This window comes from Amblyomma americanum, chromosome 1 (genome assembly GCF_052857255.1).
Source record: "Amblyomma americanum isolate KBUSLIRL-KWMA chromosome 1, ASM5285725v1, whole genome shotgun sequence".
Classification (NCBI taxonomy): Eukaryota; Metazoa; Arthropoda; class Arachnida; order Ixodida; family Ixodidae; genus Amblyomma; species Amblyomma americanum.
Window position 1 is genome coordinate 548,283,868 of NC_135497.1, and position 15,346 is coordinate 548,299,213.

The 15,346-nt window shown below is 48.5% G+C and overlaps 1 protein-coding gene across 1 annotated transcript; it reads left to right on the forward strand.

Moving 5' to 3' along the window:
• The first annotated feature begins 3,337 nt into the window (after positions 1 to 3,337).
• On the forward strand, positions 3,338 to 13,334 carry LOC144108128 (uncharacterized). The gene is made up of 3 exons (XM_077641410.1): positions 3,338 to 3,383; positions 11,168 to 11,383; positions 12,749 to 13,334. The coding sequence occupies exons 1-3, from the start codon at positions 3,341 to 3,343 to the stop codon at positions 13,147 to 13,149; spliced, it is 660 nt and encodes a 219-aa protein (XP_077497536.1). The 5' UTR covers positions 3,338 to 3,340; the 3' UTR covers positions 13,150 to 13,334.
• Positions 13,335 to 15,346: the final 2,012 nt, after the last annotated feature.

The window sequence follows — 15,346 nt, forward strand, 5'->3', positions numbered from 1 at the left end:
GTTTCTTTAGCAGCACAGTACCCAAATTTCCAGTTCAGCTGTGCTTTTCACTGATTTCGGCTGAGAAGTGTTAGTGTAAACTTAATGAAAACACAAGCCCAGGGAGAATGGCGAGCCGGTAATTCATGTAGACAGCAAACATGCCATCCCGCAGGACCAACAGCATCAAGTATTCGGTCGCCTGTTTTCATAAAGTTGCTCCCGTTACAACTTTGTGGTGTTATTGTGAGAACAGAATCTTGCTTCGCAACCGCATGATAACTTCACAAGAATACTTCTGCACACTGCAACCCTGCATTACAGGTGTGAATGGAGCACATATGCACAGGTGTTTTTCTTCCAGATATACTATACCTTAGCTTTATCACAAGGTTAAGAACAATCGGCCTCTGACCCGCATAAATACAAAATAGAAATAGCAATCCGCTCATGCGTTTCCCCCCTGCCCGGGCGTCGACACAGGCGGAGATGTTGGCCATATGGGACGCTTTGAGCGCCCTCTGTCCACGCCTTTCGTCCCTCGAAGCCACAGTGGCATTCTCACAGACTCCTCAGGCGCCATCCGTACTCTTAAGGCGTGTTCTGAACTCCGACTCTTTTGGCACAGGATGATCAGAACGTAATTAAAAATTCTCCCTCACAGTACGGGTACGACGGATACGTCGAAATGCACACCTCACACAAGCCTCGGTGGGTGGAGCAAGTACTAAACTTAAAAGACGGTTCGTTGCGTTCGTCGGAATGGATTAGGCTCTTCGAAAAGTTGATGATTCGGCGGTGGGGACGGAGAAGGCGCTAGATGATAGAGGCGAGGAAGACGAGGAAATATATTTGCATGCATATGCAATGGAGACCACTTCAAGTTACATAAGCAGTGACACATACGAATTGAGAGATCCGTAACTTAAAAGAACTTATGTCACACACAGAAACAACACCCGAACACCTTACTTACCGATCGGAGGTCTCGGTTAGAGCCCAGGTATTTTTGAAGTACGTGCTAAGCACGGAGCCTCTAACTTGACTGCTGTCCAGTGCATTTTCTTGTATTTTTATACGTTTCGCGAATAAAGAAATTAGGGCGGGTATGTTTGAAGGCCCGCCCCAAACTTCGGTAACCAATGAAGCTTTAATACAAGGTAGCCACAGCCCCTGAAGGTTGGACACAACCTCGAGCCCATGCAGGCCTTGGTTAAAATAAAGTAAGAAGCACACCGAGAAAGCATTCCGAACACCCACTCCCCGCGGCAGTCCTCGGCCTTATTGCGTGACGCCCTTTCCCTTTTCCCATTTCACCACCACACCTGCGTGTCACTTCTCCAAGGATGACGAGTTCTTCTAGCCAGGAAGTGTCGAATGGCGTTGGCAGGCCCTTCGGTGCCGCCACGAATGCCTGCAAACGAAACCCTCGCGAAACCCCAGCGGATGCCCGCGGTGAACAACGCTAGGAGTCCTCGGCCGCCGTAGCGGCGCTGTTAAACCGGCAAATGACTTCCGCGCTTTTGTATATGCTCGCAGAGGACGCTTGGGCGGTGAGCTCCGAAAACGTGGAGGGTAGAGCGGAGGCGTACAATATCTCAAGCTAAATTAACTACAAAGGCTCTAATGAAGCGCGACCTTACACATGTTGTGACTGAACCTGTCCGGAGACTCTTCCTAGCAGAAGAAAACTTATACGGCGCCGCGCGCTCCCTTGAACCCCGCGTGGTAACGATCTGGCGGCCTTGCGCGCTGAGAAGTCTTGCTTCGCAGTTTACGCCTCCGTGTCGCCCTCACCTTAGCGGTCATCTGATCGAGTCCGGCATAGCACCATGTGACTTGCTCTGGGCCTTGCTCTGGACGTGCCTGTCTTTGCACGCCATGCGGCAGAAATACCAGCTCCGATGCGGACCGCCCCAGGTCGACAACCTGATGAAGACGACTGGATATTTGGGCCGCACCACCGGATCTTGTTGGACTTGCTTCAGGGATCCGGCGTGTATCTGCACGTGCGGATAATTTATGCAACCAGGCAAGCTGGCGCAGTACAACAAAAAAAATATTCAATTACCCGCCCAAATCAAGAAACGCGCATGCTCTCTCTCCTCTTCCACTCAAACAGACCAGCTTTGCAACATAATGTGTGCGCGTCGTCATAAGACGGCAAGCAGGTGAGGCTTGACGCGACCTTGTTCAGAGAAGCAGCACCAGTTAGCGCTCGTGCTTCTCAGTCCGTGCCGCGCTCAACTCTTCGATTGCCTGAACTGTGCGCCGCGTAGGGCGAGTGAGCTGCCATTGCTATGCAGGCGAGCTTGGAAGAAGACGAAAATAACATAAACCGGGCAATGCATTCTTGAAACAGAATCTCACCGACTGCCTTGCTAAGTGTTCCAACCTTTTCTTTTCTATGAATTATTACATTTTGACTAAATCATTAATATTTAATCCCTCTCTTTATTATTATTCTTAAAATTTTAAAATCAAAACACACATCCCTTTTCTGTTCATGACAAAAATTCACCGGTGTTGCGCTACCACGTGCTTTTCCTTTTTGTTAACTGCGTTCAGGTGAATAGCCACCCCATTCTTGGCCGATCCCCCAGTGTGGGTATGTGCCATCTTTTGATAGGCTAACAACAACAACAACAACTTCTATCCAGCGCCAGTGCATCTGTAAATCTTTTTTCACCAGCGCCTTCTTTCAGCATCTACATTTATTAAGTTGCTTCATTTTAGCCGCAGCCGCGCGACACGATTGCGACGGAACGTGCTGTGGCCTTCGAAGGAAGAAGATGCCATCTTGCGCAGCCGGAGGGGAAGCTTCGTCATAGCTGCAGGTAGCATCGCAGACCGTCCGCACAGCGAAGGCTTCACTCGCCCTGCTGTTTCAAGGGAGGCAGTGAGTAAGGCAGGCGGCAGCCGTACTGAGCGATCGCGTCTCTGTGTGCACTGACGCCACCGTCGATGGCTCGCCAACGCAGTGCTGCCTCGTGAACCGGGGCCTCTCCGTGGGGGAGAGGAGGTGCAGCCTGGGGAGGACTCCGCTGCATGTGCCGCTTGGCGCGACCGGGGAGACCAGCCGTGCTCCTGCTGCTGCTGCTCGGGCGCATGGCTCTGGCGGCAGCAGCAGAACCCGCAGACAAGCGGCGGCCCGCCCGTTGTGCACGACAACATGGTGGGGCCCTTCGAGCGTGGCACCGGCGTCCCCGACGACCTTCACGGGCTAAACTTCAAGCCTGCCAGCTACGGCAGCGTGCCGACGCAGGACCCCAAGGCGCCGCGCGGCGGCGACGGCCCAACGTGTGACGCCGTCACGGTGGTGGAGCACTGCCCCTGCGGCGACCACCGAGGAGTCGACGACATGCATAAGCACGGCGACGACGCCACGGGCACAGCGGCGGCAGGTGAGCCGGGTGTCCACGGGGCGTGCATCCCAGCTTCACTCACCGGTGAGGTTGGCGCAGTTTTGAGCATGCCTAGTCCGCCTACGACCACCTGCGAATGCGGCGGAGGAGGAGGCAGGGCAGACACGCCCGTGGCACATCTAAGCAAGCCTTTACAGGAAAACCAGACGAAAGTGTATAGATGCTGTGTAGGCGGCGGTGGCCTGCCGAGCGGATAAAGACGACGCGTATAGGACAGGAAAGAAGTTTATTTACATAGAACACTATGTACATATACTAAGGAAGACAACAGTCACCGAAGCCAAGGGGCATAGGGGAAAGTTATCATTTTTTCATCAATTTGTGATGATCAGTGGGAGTTGAGTAGTCTATTATTCATTCGCTGAAAGATAATTGATGAGCAGAAGCAAAAGCAACTATGCATATGCCGCCGGTGGGATCCAAGCCCACGACCTCCGAATTTCGCGCCCGGTGCTCTACCAGCCGAGCAACGGCGGCGGCTGTTCCATCGTCTATTTCCGGGGGTATGTTCATGCGCCTGTAACCTAACATCGAGAGTGCTCACCAGGGCCACCCTCGTCCATAGCGGCGGACGTAGTGCGTTCTGTATTACCGCAAGTGTCACGTGGGAGATGATCAAACGGTGAGGGCGGAAGCTGTGCGAGAAACTTCTTACGCTATCAAGACTTCCAGAACCGAGACCCTCGGCAAGCTACTGAGCGGACAATGGAAGAGGAATGAGGCGCTCATTACGATCGACATACCTGCGAAGGACGCCAGCAGTCAACAAAACGAATGAGCGCGTATATGTATATAGGGTGTTTCACCTACGAATTTCCAGAGTTTTTAAAAATTGGCTTTTGTGTTAGAAGATAGCTTTTTTCAGCATAGCATTGTCAGCGGTGTAGTGCATCGAAATGCAGAGAAGGCGTCCTAACTAGCAGGCTGCTTAATTAGTATTCAATTGTTACCTTTTTACCTACTAATTTTAGGCTCCTGTTAGGCCACCATAATATGCATTTTTTTAGAATTTCGAAAACGGAGTTAGCCTTAATGTTGTGTCTCAACAAATTTTCGCTATTTCAACGAGTTACGTGCACTGGAGAGGTTGTTTTGCCTGTAAGCTTCGCGAAAGCGGATGCATTTAGGCGCGATATAGCCAAAATTTTTGGGCCACAGCGCCGAGGGTAACCGCGTTTTCGAATTTTCTAAAAATTGATATGGATATTACTTATGGTGAGCTACACGCCTCTCAATAATTAAGGAGCCTAACAGTAATAGTTAAACTGTTAACTATTCAATATTCCTTAACCAGCCTGCTAATTAGCACTCCTTAAATGTATTATGATGTACTACATCGATGACAATGCTATGCCAAAACTCAAAAACAAAAAAAAACTCTAACTCTTCAATCGAATTCTTAAAAATTGTGTAATATCTTAGGTGACACACCCTTTGTATAACATAGGCATGGTGACGTAAAACATATTTGTGAGGCTAAGTTATACAAGTAGGTGCACTGAAAAAGAAACTTAAACCAAAACTTAGCGAGCAACAGTAGGGGTGCAGTTTTTTTTATCACTGAAGAAAGTGATATGAAAACATTTTTACAACCTTCACGGGAGGTCGGAACTTAAAAGTTAAGTTGTTCATCACTGAATGCTAATGTGATGACGTCTCTCTAATTTGAACACCCGTACCTTGACACATCTTTGTATTGTTAGCCTACTTTACATGAAGCTGGCAGGAGCGTATCGATTCAGTCGTCGGTCTGAGAGAGGTCATGCCAATTCGACTACTGCGCGTTTTGTCGATAAAATACTTTTCGAGTCAAGCCAGTCACGCCGCGTTCTAGTAGGCACGGCGGCACTTGTGAGCATGCCCCTGCTCCTGCTGTTTATCAGCCAGATAATCTTTTCAGCCGTGTAATCTGCACAGTGATCAGCGAGCCAAGACATCCGCGGCCGACCCGACTAGAACCTTCCCTTGCACTCCCCGATTCGACTCGTCGGCGTTTACATGAACAGAGTAATCGATTTTCTTCCCGACAGAGAACCTCAACTTTGCCCTCTCGGTTTTAAAATGAACTCGACGAGTCGACAGAATCGGTACGACTCGGCCTGTTGGGCTGAGTCGTGTCGAAGTAGGTTGACTGAGTGCGACCCGAACTTTGTGGGGTCGGTGGAAGGGAAGAGGAGAAAGTGGTCTTGTACTGGTGCTCGCGATCCTGGACGCCTCCTTTCAGAGCTCGCGTTGCAGTGCTCTGCGCTGACCATCGCCGCTGTTACCCGGATGGCGTTTACGTAAACGCGCGGTCGGCAAGTAGGGCTGACGTCTGACTCGACTCGCTCCTGTCGTGTTCACGTGAACATCGCTTTTCGCCGCGAACGTCAGCTGACATCGGCAGCCTTACGAGGGCAATCCTTTCTGTAGTGCCTGCGGGCCTTGAAAGTATGCATAAATAAATAAATAAATAAATAAATAAATAAATAAAGAAATAAATAAAAAGTAAATAAATAAATAAACCCTCATGAGGGTCTTCTCAGCCCCACCTCATGAGGGATTAAGTCGGTGAGGTGAGGGAGGAAAAGGTGCACGGATTGGGGTGACAGTGCGTAACAAAATTGGCGCTTATCCTGGTTTAAGTTTACCGTGCGGGGCAAAGCAGATTCTAGAGCAGGCATGGACGCAGGGACGAGGACGGGATAAAAACAACTAAACAAGTATAGTTTAACGGCAAGAGTAGCAGGGGTACAAACGCCTTCCTTTTTATTATTATTTTATTTAGAAATACTGCAGACAGCTAGTGCTGCCCAAGCAGGAGGGCATTACAATGCTTCGATAACAACTATTCAACTTTTTCCTCGTCAGAACATTAAACAATAGAGGGAGGGAGACAGTTCCACTTTTCAATCGTATGGGGAAGAACGATTTTTGAAATACTGTTGTGCGTGCAAAATATGGCATTATTATTGCAGAATGATTCAGTCTCACGGACCTGAGCGCTGGGAAAAAAAACATAATTGTCACTTGATAGGCGAATTTTGTTATAGTACAATAAATAAATAAACTTCAGTCTGGCAATCTGTCGCTGTATGGAGTGCTTCTAGTTTAATCTTGTTTAACATGTTGGTGACTGAGGAGGACATTTTATAATAGGATAAGATAAATCGGGCATCGTGACGATCAGAGCGCTCTACCTTAATATCTTTAGTGAAATAAGGGTCCTACACAACGAATCCATACTCGAGAACTGGGCGAACAAGTGTACAATAGGCTTCATTCTTTACATTTGACGGGGCACTCTTTAGTTTTCTGCGCAAGGAACAGAGTTTAGCAAATGCTTTGGAAGAAATGTTATTAATGTACTCGGCCCAACTAAGATTATTTTTAATTGTTAAGCCTAAGTACTTCACAGGCGAGACTGAAGGAATATGCTGATAGCCAATGTCATACGAATGGGACGTTTTTTTTTTATTGTGATTGACATAGAGACTGTTTTCTGAAAATTAATTTGCATCCCACGCCGTTCGCACCAGTCCCCAAGGTTGCAGATGTTCTCACTGAGTAGGTTCTGGCTGTGATTATCATTAACAACTCTGAAGATTAGACAGTCGTTTGCAAATAGTTTAACAACAACAGATTCATCAATCGTGAATGTCGTAGCTTCACCTGATTTGATTCGGGTGTTCGAAATTACTATTGCCTCTTTGATTTTGTTAGCAGCCATTTTGTAAGGTAAATTGATCACTATTCTTCACGGTTGTAAAAATATGTCTCTATTATTTTTGTTCGGATTCTTGAGGAGTTGACTATACTGTTAGACTGCTTCTTCTACCTTGCTTTGTAGATGTCCCTAATAATTTCCCATCTATTTTGGAATCATCTTCTGTGTGCGTTCACCCTTTTCCACTCTCTTTATATTTGCGGGCTCCACCAAAAATTGGTTCTTTCTGTTTTGTTAGCTGTTACCTTCGAATGTCTTTGGATAAGATTGTTATTATTATATAAGACGTTGACTATATGTTCAAGTTGATTAACTGCGGCACTGTTGGCTTCAGCTGTATCCTTTAAACACGCACAGTTTTCTCGCTCTTTAAGAACTTTAAGCTCTCCCTTGTGTGTAAGCTTCCTTACTTTTGCCTCTGGTTGATCGAAAAGCTTAATACTTAAATACCTGTGGTCGCCATTTGTAAATTCATCTAGAACCTCCCATTAGACCAAATAAGACGTCAGCTGTGGAGAAAATATTGTCAAGTCAATCCCGCGTCGTCCATGCTGGACTCGAACGTAGGAAAAGTGTTGGGATGATTTAATAATTCCAAGTTCCGGCACTGATAAAATTTTCTATTTCAATTCCCTTGCCGTCGGTCTTATTTCTACCACAAGCTGAATTCTTGGCGTTGAAATCTCCTCCAGCAAATATGAAGCCATCGCTGTTATAAAATATTCTCTATATTTCTGTTAGTAGAGGTTCTAGGCTTTGTGTGGGAAGACAGTAGCAAATAATGCATACGATGCTTCTTCCTTCCCAACTAAGTCTTACTGCAGTGATATTATGGATAGCTTATAAGGAGAATTACTATTACTGTACTTGGTTGACCCGGAACCGCTATTGTTTTATCTTTATTTCATCATCATCATCACCACCATCAGCCTGACTACGCCTACTGCAGGGTAGTAAATGCCTCTCCCATTTCTCTCCAATTAGCCCTGTTCCTGAAGAAGAGACCGGTCTTGTTTTAGCTGCTTTCAGGGCGTACTTCAGGGCGTACTTCATGCCTGCAAAAGGGTTGAGCACATACTCCACCTTCACTGGCTGCAGTCTCAAAAAAGCCCGAACATAGAACAAATCCGCCCACAAAAATATATTATAACATTCGCTGTTTTGCCTTTTGTCGTAGCACGCAATGTACGATACCATGATATAACCTCGCACACATGAAATGCGAAATGCAAAAGCTTATCAGTGCTCGCGAGAAGAGGATTTCATAAGGACTTTAATACTGTTCTGTCTTCGTCATGCTAGAGTGCTGCGGGTGCGCCGAACACTTCCATTCCTTCTTTCCGCTCCCACTTCCGTTTACACATCAGGGGATAAAAGCCATCACACGCCCCAAATACACGTCTTCTATGTTCGAGCTGTCAGTGCCTAGTAACTGTCCTGGCCGCAGGCCGTGGCTATGCAACACTGGCGACGAGGATGGGATATTCCACAGTCGGTGAAAGTAGACCCGGAATCGGCATCCGCGAAGGCAGCCTCACAGACGACAAGCATGACTCATCATATGCTACCTGCATTCAACGAAGATACAGATAAGTGGAAGCCGTATCTCATTAAAGCAGATGCCTACATTGAAGCTAAATAAATCACCGATTCGGCCAAGAAGAGAGCACTGCTCGTGGCAGCATTGAGCACACAAACCGTGGAAGTATTAGCCGTCAAGTTCGCACTGCGAGCCCCAAAAGCTTTGAGTTTCGAGCAAGAGTTCGAGGTGCTGAGCGAGTACTATGACCCGAAGCGACATGAAATAGCTGAGAGTTTCAAGTTTTTTAATCGCTCCCAGATGGAAGGGGAATATGTCACGTAGTTCTTGGTGGAAATACGGCACATAGCCGATGACTGCAATTTTGGCAACGCCCTGGAGCGGATGCTCAGGGATCGTATTGTGTGCGGTGTTCGGTCGAGGGCCCTACAGAAGCTATTACTTGGAAAGGCCGACATCACGATAGCGGAGGCTGAAGCGCTCGCAATTTCGGTTGAAACTGCTGAAAATGACGCTTTGAAAATGTCATCAGAGCCAAAGGCTCTATTGAAATTGCATGCAGCTCGAAAAACGCCCTCCGGGGAATACAGAAAGGCTGAAGAGCATCTGTAATGCGGAAGGTATGGCAGCTCGAAACACGACGATGTCAGTTGCGGATGAGCAAGTGCGTTGTTGTCGCTGTAGGCGGCGGGGACACCTTGCTAGGAAATGTTAAAGCCACCCTAACCGCTGAAGGTTAGCTGCCAGAGCGATGCAAACAGTTGCACTGGGAATAACGGAAACCACGCCAATGGACGATGGCAGTGACGAAGTCCACGTTAGGATATTGGTTTCGGAGCGTAAAAATCTTCTCGAGCCACCAATACGCCACTCATTTATATGGAGCGGCGTTCAAATAGCAATGGAAGTCGACACCTGGTCGCCAGTATGTCATTTCTAAGGAACAGTACAGGAAGCATCAAAACCATTGGCCTGCCTAGAAGCCGTCACGTGTGAAGTTGTGCTACGCAGTGCGGTTTGCGGTGCTAGGTGATCTGACATTACGTGTCGGCTTCAGAGACGTGCTCGTGGACTGTCCCCTCATGGTGTTCGACTGCGAAGGGCCAAGCCTATGCGGAAGGGACCTGCTGACGCTGCAGGACAACGCTGGCGCTCCGGTGCTACATTTGACTCCGGCCTGCGGAGCCACAGAAACCAGCGAAACGGACACCTGCAAGATTAAATCCATTTTCTCAGACTACCAGGACGTCTTCACCACGGAGCTCGGCCTAATGAAGGGTCCTCCAGCGAGCCTGCGCCTCAAAGATGAAGCAATACCAAAGTTTTGTAAGGCGAGACCCTTCCTTATGCCCTACGCGACAAGGTAGCTTTGGTGCTAGACCGACTCGTTTCCCTTGGCGTCTTATCGCCAGTCAGCCATTAGGATTAGGCAACGTTATAGCGCCGGTGCTAAAGAAAGATGGATCGGTACGGATTTGTGGCAATGTTAAAGCTACATTGAACCCTGTTTGCGCAATCGAAATATATCCTATTCGTGTAATCGAGGATATGTTCGCAGTTTTAAGTGGCAGTGAATGATTCAGCACCCTCGACTTGCGAGACGCTTGCAGTCAGGTACCTCGAAGTCGCACGCAAACTCTGCGTCATCAATACCCAAAACGGCTTATTTTGCTATAATTGACATCCGTTCGGAATATCGACTGCGCCGTCGATTTCGCACAGAAAAATCGACACGATTATCAGTGGTCTACCCGGCGTGCAAGCCTACATTGATGATGTAATCGTATCCGAGAAGAAAGGCGATAACGGAGAGCGATTGAAAGTCGTCTTAGAGCGTTTTCGGGATCATGGAGTGAAGTTACGGTATGACAAATGCAAATTTCGACAACCAGCTGTTATATACCTCGGACATCACATTGAATGCGAGTGCCTCTATTCAATCGAAAGCAACGTGAAAGCTATTATGCACACAACCTTTTCCACGGAGCGTGACCGAACGGCGGTCATTTATCGGAATGTTGACGTTCGACGCGAAATTTTTTCCAAACATGTCAACGTACCTAGCACCGCTGTATCAATTAACTATTGGGGAAAAACGCTCGGTGGCAATGGAAAGCACCGCAAAAAGTTGCCATCAAGGAATCCACGTCATCGTCATGATTCCCATGTAATTCATTGTTAACCGCTGTTATTGCGCCCTCTCCTCATGTAATGTCCCGTCAGGGACCCTTGAGGTTCAAATAAATAAAATAAAATAAAAGTTTGATGCAGCGAAAGAACGTCTGAAAAATGCTCGAGTGCTTGTACATTTCGACTGTACAAATGAACTCAAGCTAGAGTGTGATGCGTCGTCGCTAGGGGTCGGAGCAGTTCCATTTCATTCTAGCAACAACGTACATAGACCTATTGGTTTTCGCTCAAGAACACTGACCGAAGCAGAGCGGAACTACTCCCAGTTAGAATGTGATGTGTTGGCGCTGATTTTCGGTGTAACAAAATTCCGGGACTATCTTCTAGGTCGTGAATTTACGTTGGTCACGGATGATCAACCTCTCGTCAGCCCTCTGAGACCTGACCGCCAGACACCGACTATGACGGCTGCGCGAATTCAACGCTGGGCACTGTACCTCGGAGGCTACAATTACAAGCTTCAGTATGTTCCTGGGAAACAACTACTCAACTCGGATGCTCTCAGCAGACTGACACAGCAGACCACCAGAGACAGAGGTGAAGGTGAGCCCCCGGAGTACGTCCTCCCACTCAAAAGCTTAGATGAAGGTGTGGTCTCAACGCGTGAACTGAAGAATCTAACGAATGTCGACTCGAAATTGCTTAAGAGAGAGAGAGATCACTTTATTTGCACCCGTCAAAGAGTATGGGTGATCGGGTGAGACGCAGCTCCCCCTTTCACCTTCACCGTATGCCTCCCCCCTAGACGTCGGCCGGAATCAGTTGACTTCCGGCGGCGGCCTGGGCTTGACCGATGACATGTTTCTGGACTTGTCCTTCCTGGCTATGGAAGAAGGAACCCCATGACTCTTTGTTTCCATGTAGACCATTTAGCGCTGGTCAAGACCACAGCATGTGATTTAGGGTCGCTATGCTTTCAGTTTTTGCATTTGGAAGAGTGCACCTCAGGATGCCATTTGTGTAGGACATACAGGTTTGGAAAGGTACCCGTCTGCAGTTTTCGCCAGATTACTTCTTCCTTCTTTGTGAGAGATGTACGGGGGGGGGGGGGGCAGGGTTCTCCTCCCCATTCTGTAGTGTTCTAGAATTTCACTGTATCGTAAGGTTCAACATTGCGTGTCGCGCGGTTGGCCACCAAGCAGGGCAAACATAAAGCCCGATTTAGCACTTTATTATGAGCGTAGACTAGAACTGTCCTTGGCCCATGACCTCGTATACTGGGGCAATCGCGTCGTCATACACAGTGACGCCAGATAGCGCTACCTGCAACTTCTTCACGAAACCCACAAAGGATCATCGGCTATGAAAGCCGTGGCACGCTCCCTATTTTGGTGGCCAGGTCTTGACCGCGACTTAGAGTAGCGCGCGGCCAATTGTGGAAATTGAATAGCAAATTTACTTATGCCACCGGCTGCACCTCCCCTAGAATGTCCGAAGACTGAAGAACGGTGGTATCGGATCCAAATCGACTTCGCAGGACCCGTAACTGGGAAGATGATCCTGGTTGTAGTGGACGCGCACTCCAAATGGATCAAAGCGATTCCTGTGAAGCATGCAAACGTAGAAAGCACAATAAAGGCTCTGAGGAGCATGTTTGCCCGCTTTGGTGTGCCACGTACAACGGCACACCAAGAGTAAGGCATTTTCCACATTTACAGCAAAAAACATTACGAACCTGTGCACAGCACCTTTTCACACACAGTCAAACTGCAGCTGCTGAAAGGGCGGAGCGAACGATAAAGGATGGTATTCAGAAAATAAAGGGTGGCGATCTCGACGAGAAATTGGTACGGCTGCTGTTCAATTATAGACGAACACCTGTGAAGACTGGGAAATCACCTTCAGAGATGCTCCTCGGGTATCAAATAAGATCGCGTCTAGACACCTGCTTCCCTGTGAATGTTGCAGGTCCAACTGAGGGGAGCCACGACTGGACACGGCCGCCAGACAGCAGCTTGTACGTCCGCAATTACGGACAGGGAGAGAAGTGGATCCCTGGTCATGTCAAATCGGCGACAGGAGCACGGATGATAACCGTAGAGCCTCCCACTGCAATCGTCAAGCGGCAAGTCGATCAGGTGCGCCGCCGCTCGGATTCATCACCAAGGTTTCCGGTCACCGATACGACTGCTCGTGGTCCAGGGCCCAGCCAGACGAAAGGACCCTGCACGGCGGCCAATGTAACCACTCCCTTGGAAGCGGCCGCCCCAGATTATTCTCCTGATACAGCCCAAATTGCGGGCAATAACATTCAACCTCGCACCTCTCTTCTCCCACCTACCTTGAGTCCGGCCGAAGCTTCGCAGTAAGTCCTGCGCCGGTCAACGAGGCAGCGGAAGCCAGTGCAACGGTTCCATTTTGGAGGAGAGGGTAGAGTTGTCTTCGTCATGCTAGAGTGCTGTGCGTGCGCCGAACATTTCAATTCCTTCTTTCCGCTACCACTTCCCTTCACACTTCAGGTGATAAAAGCCATCGCACGCCCCAAATAAACGTCTTCTATGTCCGAGCTGTCTGTGACTTTCCAGGCCGTGGCTAAGCAACAAATACATTGTATGGTTAGTCTGATTTGGCATGTTTGCATTTTCCTGCAACACCTGCCTTGCAACCGCACGTTGCTAGGACCAGGTGCCTGGTCTATATGACAGCTGTGTTAGAAAGAGGAACCGATAAAACTTTTCGAAGGCGCCGAGACGCATGTTCGCGCGATGCACCGGGCCGACACTTCGCGCCAGTTTCCGCTAAAATTTCTTTCAAATCGTGAACAAGGCGTGGTTAAAAAACCTTCATGCTTTAAGCCAGGTTACCTCCTTCAAGAAAACTTGTCAGTCCAAAAAGCTGTCAGAACCAAGTTTCTATGTGTCTTGGGAAGAGGCAGTCATTCGAGGAAGATTCGTGGAGGCCACGGCAACTTGCAGGCTTCAAAGCAGTCGCTCGACAAATGTCTGCGCTCTGTTGCTTCGAGCATCTCGGGCATACGATGGAATTGTTGCAGACTCTGCTCACGTGACCCATCCCCATGCACCTCCTGCACTGTAGCGGCTTCGGAACGATAGGCCGAACTTACTGTCGAAAATGCCCAAGCTTCAAGTATAATGGTATACATTCAACCTCGAAGGTCAGCTTGATGCATTTATACCTGGCAAGGAACATAGGTAAATCGGCATCACATATGGCACTGTCACCGTTGCAGATTACGCCAGACGTAGTGCCGCTGCCTTGGAGTGGGCGTACATACTATTGTCGAGTTTGGCGATGGCGATCAATATTTCTAGGACGTCCCACCCCTTGGCAACAATGGCAATAACACTTTTATAGGGTTTTATTCTCACGTCTTCGACCCCTCCCTGTACGAGGCTTTCCAGAGATATAGAGGTGCCTGACTGTTCTGAACGTTTAGGAGGACGGGTTGTTCATGTGTCACAAGCGAGACTGTTTGCGCCGGAGCACTTCGCGCCCACTTCACCTTTGACGGGCTTCATTAGGACGACTTGGATTGTCTGCGCAGTCTGCGCTTGGCCTTTCATAACGACCGCTACGAACCCGGCATCCGTCGAGGAGTCATAACTTGGCACAGAGTACACCAGTGTCCTGGCTGCTAGAATCCCTCATGTGGCAGATTCGCTTTCTCTGGAAGGCAGTTGCCGACCCACCAGGTTCTAAGGTAGGCCCAGCGGCCTCCACTTCCATCGCCGGGGCAAAAGGGAGCGGGGAATGAGAATAGTCTTAGTTGCAAACAATCGCTATTTCAAGGAGGGCTTGCTGTGATTGTGTGACCAGCGCCTTGTATTGTCTAGTACAGCGAATGTCTTAAATATAAAGGTTTCCGGAAACCCTTCAGCTAGTGTCACACCTGTAGCATAGTAGCAAGCGTAACTGATTCCCACCGGTGGGTGCAACAAGCACCTTGCTCTATCGAGCCCAAGTTGGATACGTGCTGGCTTGGTCGGGGTGGTTGCTGACACTTGCACGGCTCTTTGCGTTTATAAGGCGGGAGCTGGACTTTACTTTGCTTTACTTCCCACGAGTTAACCCTATCGGACGAGTTAACCACGTCCTATCCTGTACGGCACCCATAAAATAAGTACGTATATCTGCGCAAGAGACGCATATATACAGTACGCTGTACTTGACAGGACCGGGAAATATGCAGCGGAGTACCACGCATGTGGCACTGCGCCTCGCTATGCTGGGGAAAGCACCACCACGGTGCTTTTATTTTTCCAGCATTCTGCCTGCAGCGCATACATGTTCATTAATTGATTACTGTCTGCCCATGTTGTTGCTGTTGGATCAGAAGCAATGGCACATGTTTGGTGGTTTAAACAGGAGAAAAAGTCATCCAGACTTATCTCAAGCTGCTCATAAATAAAAATTGAGCATTTTGGGGAAACGAAAAACAAATTTTTAGAGGTTTTAAGAAGATTGGAATGAGACCATGTATTGGTGTAGTATGGTCGCAACTTTCGCCTTTTTTTCCCCAGAGGCATAAGGATTTGTGGGGGCTTT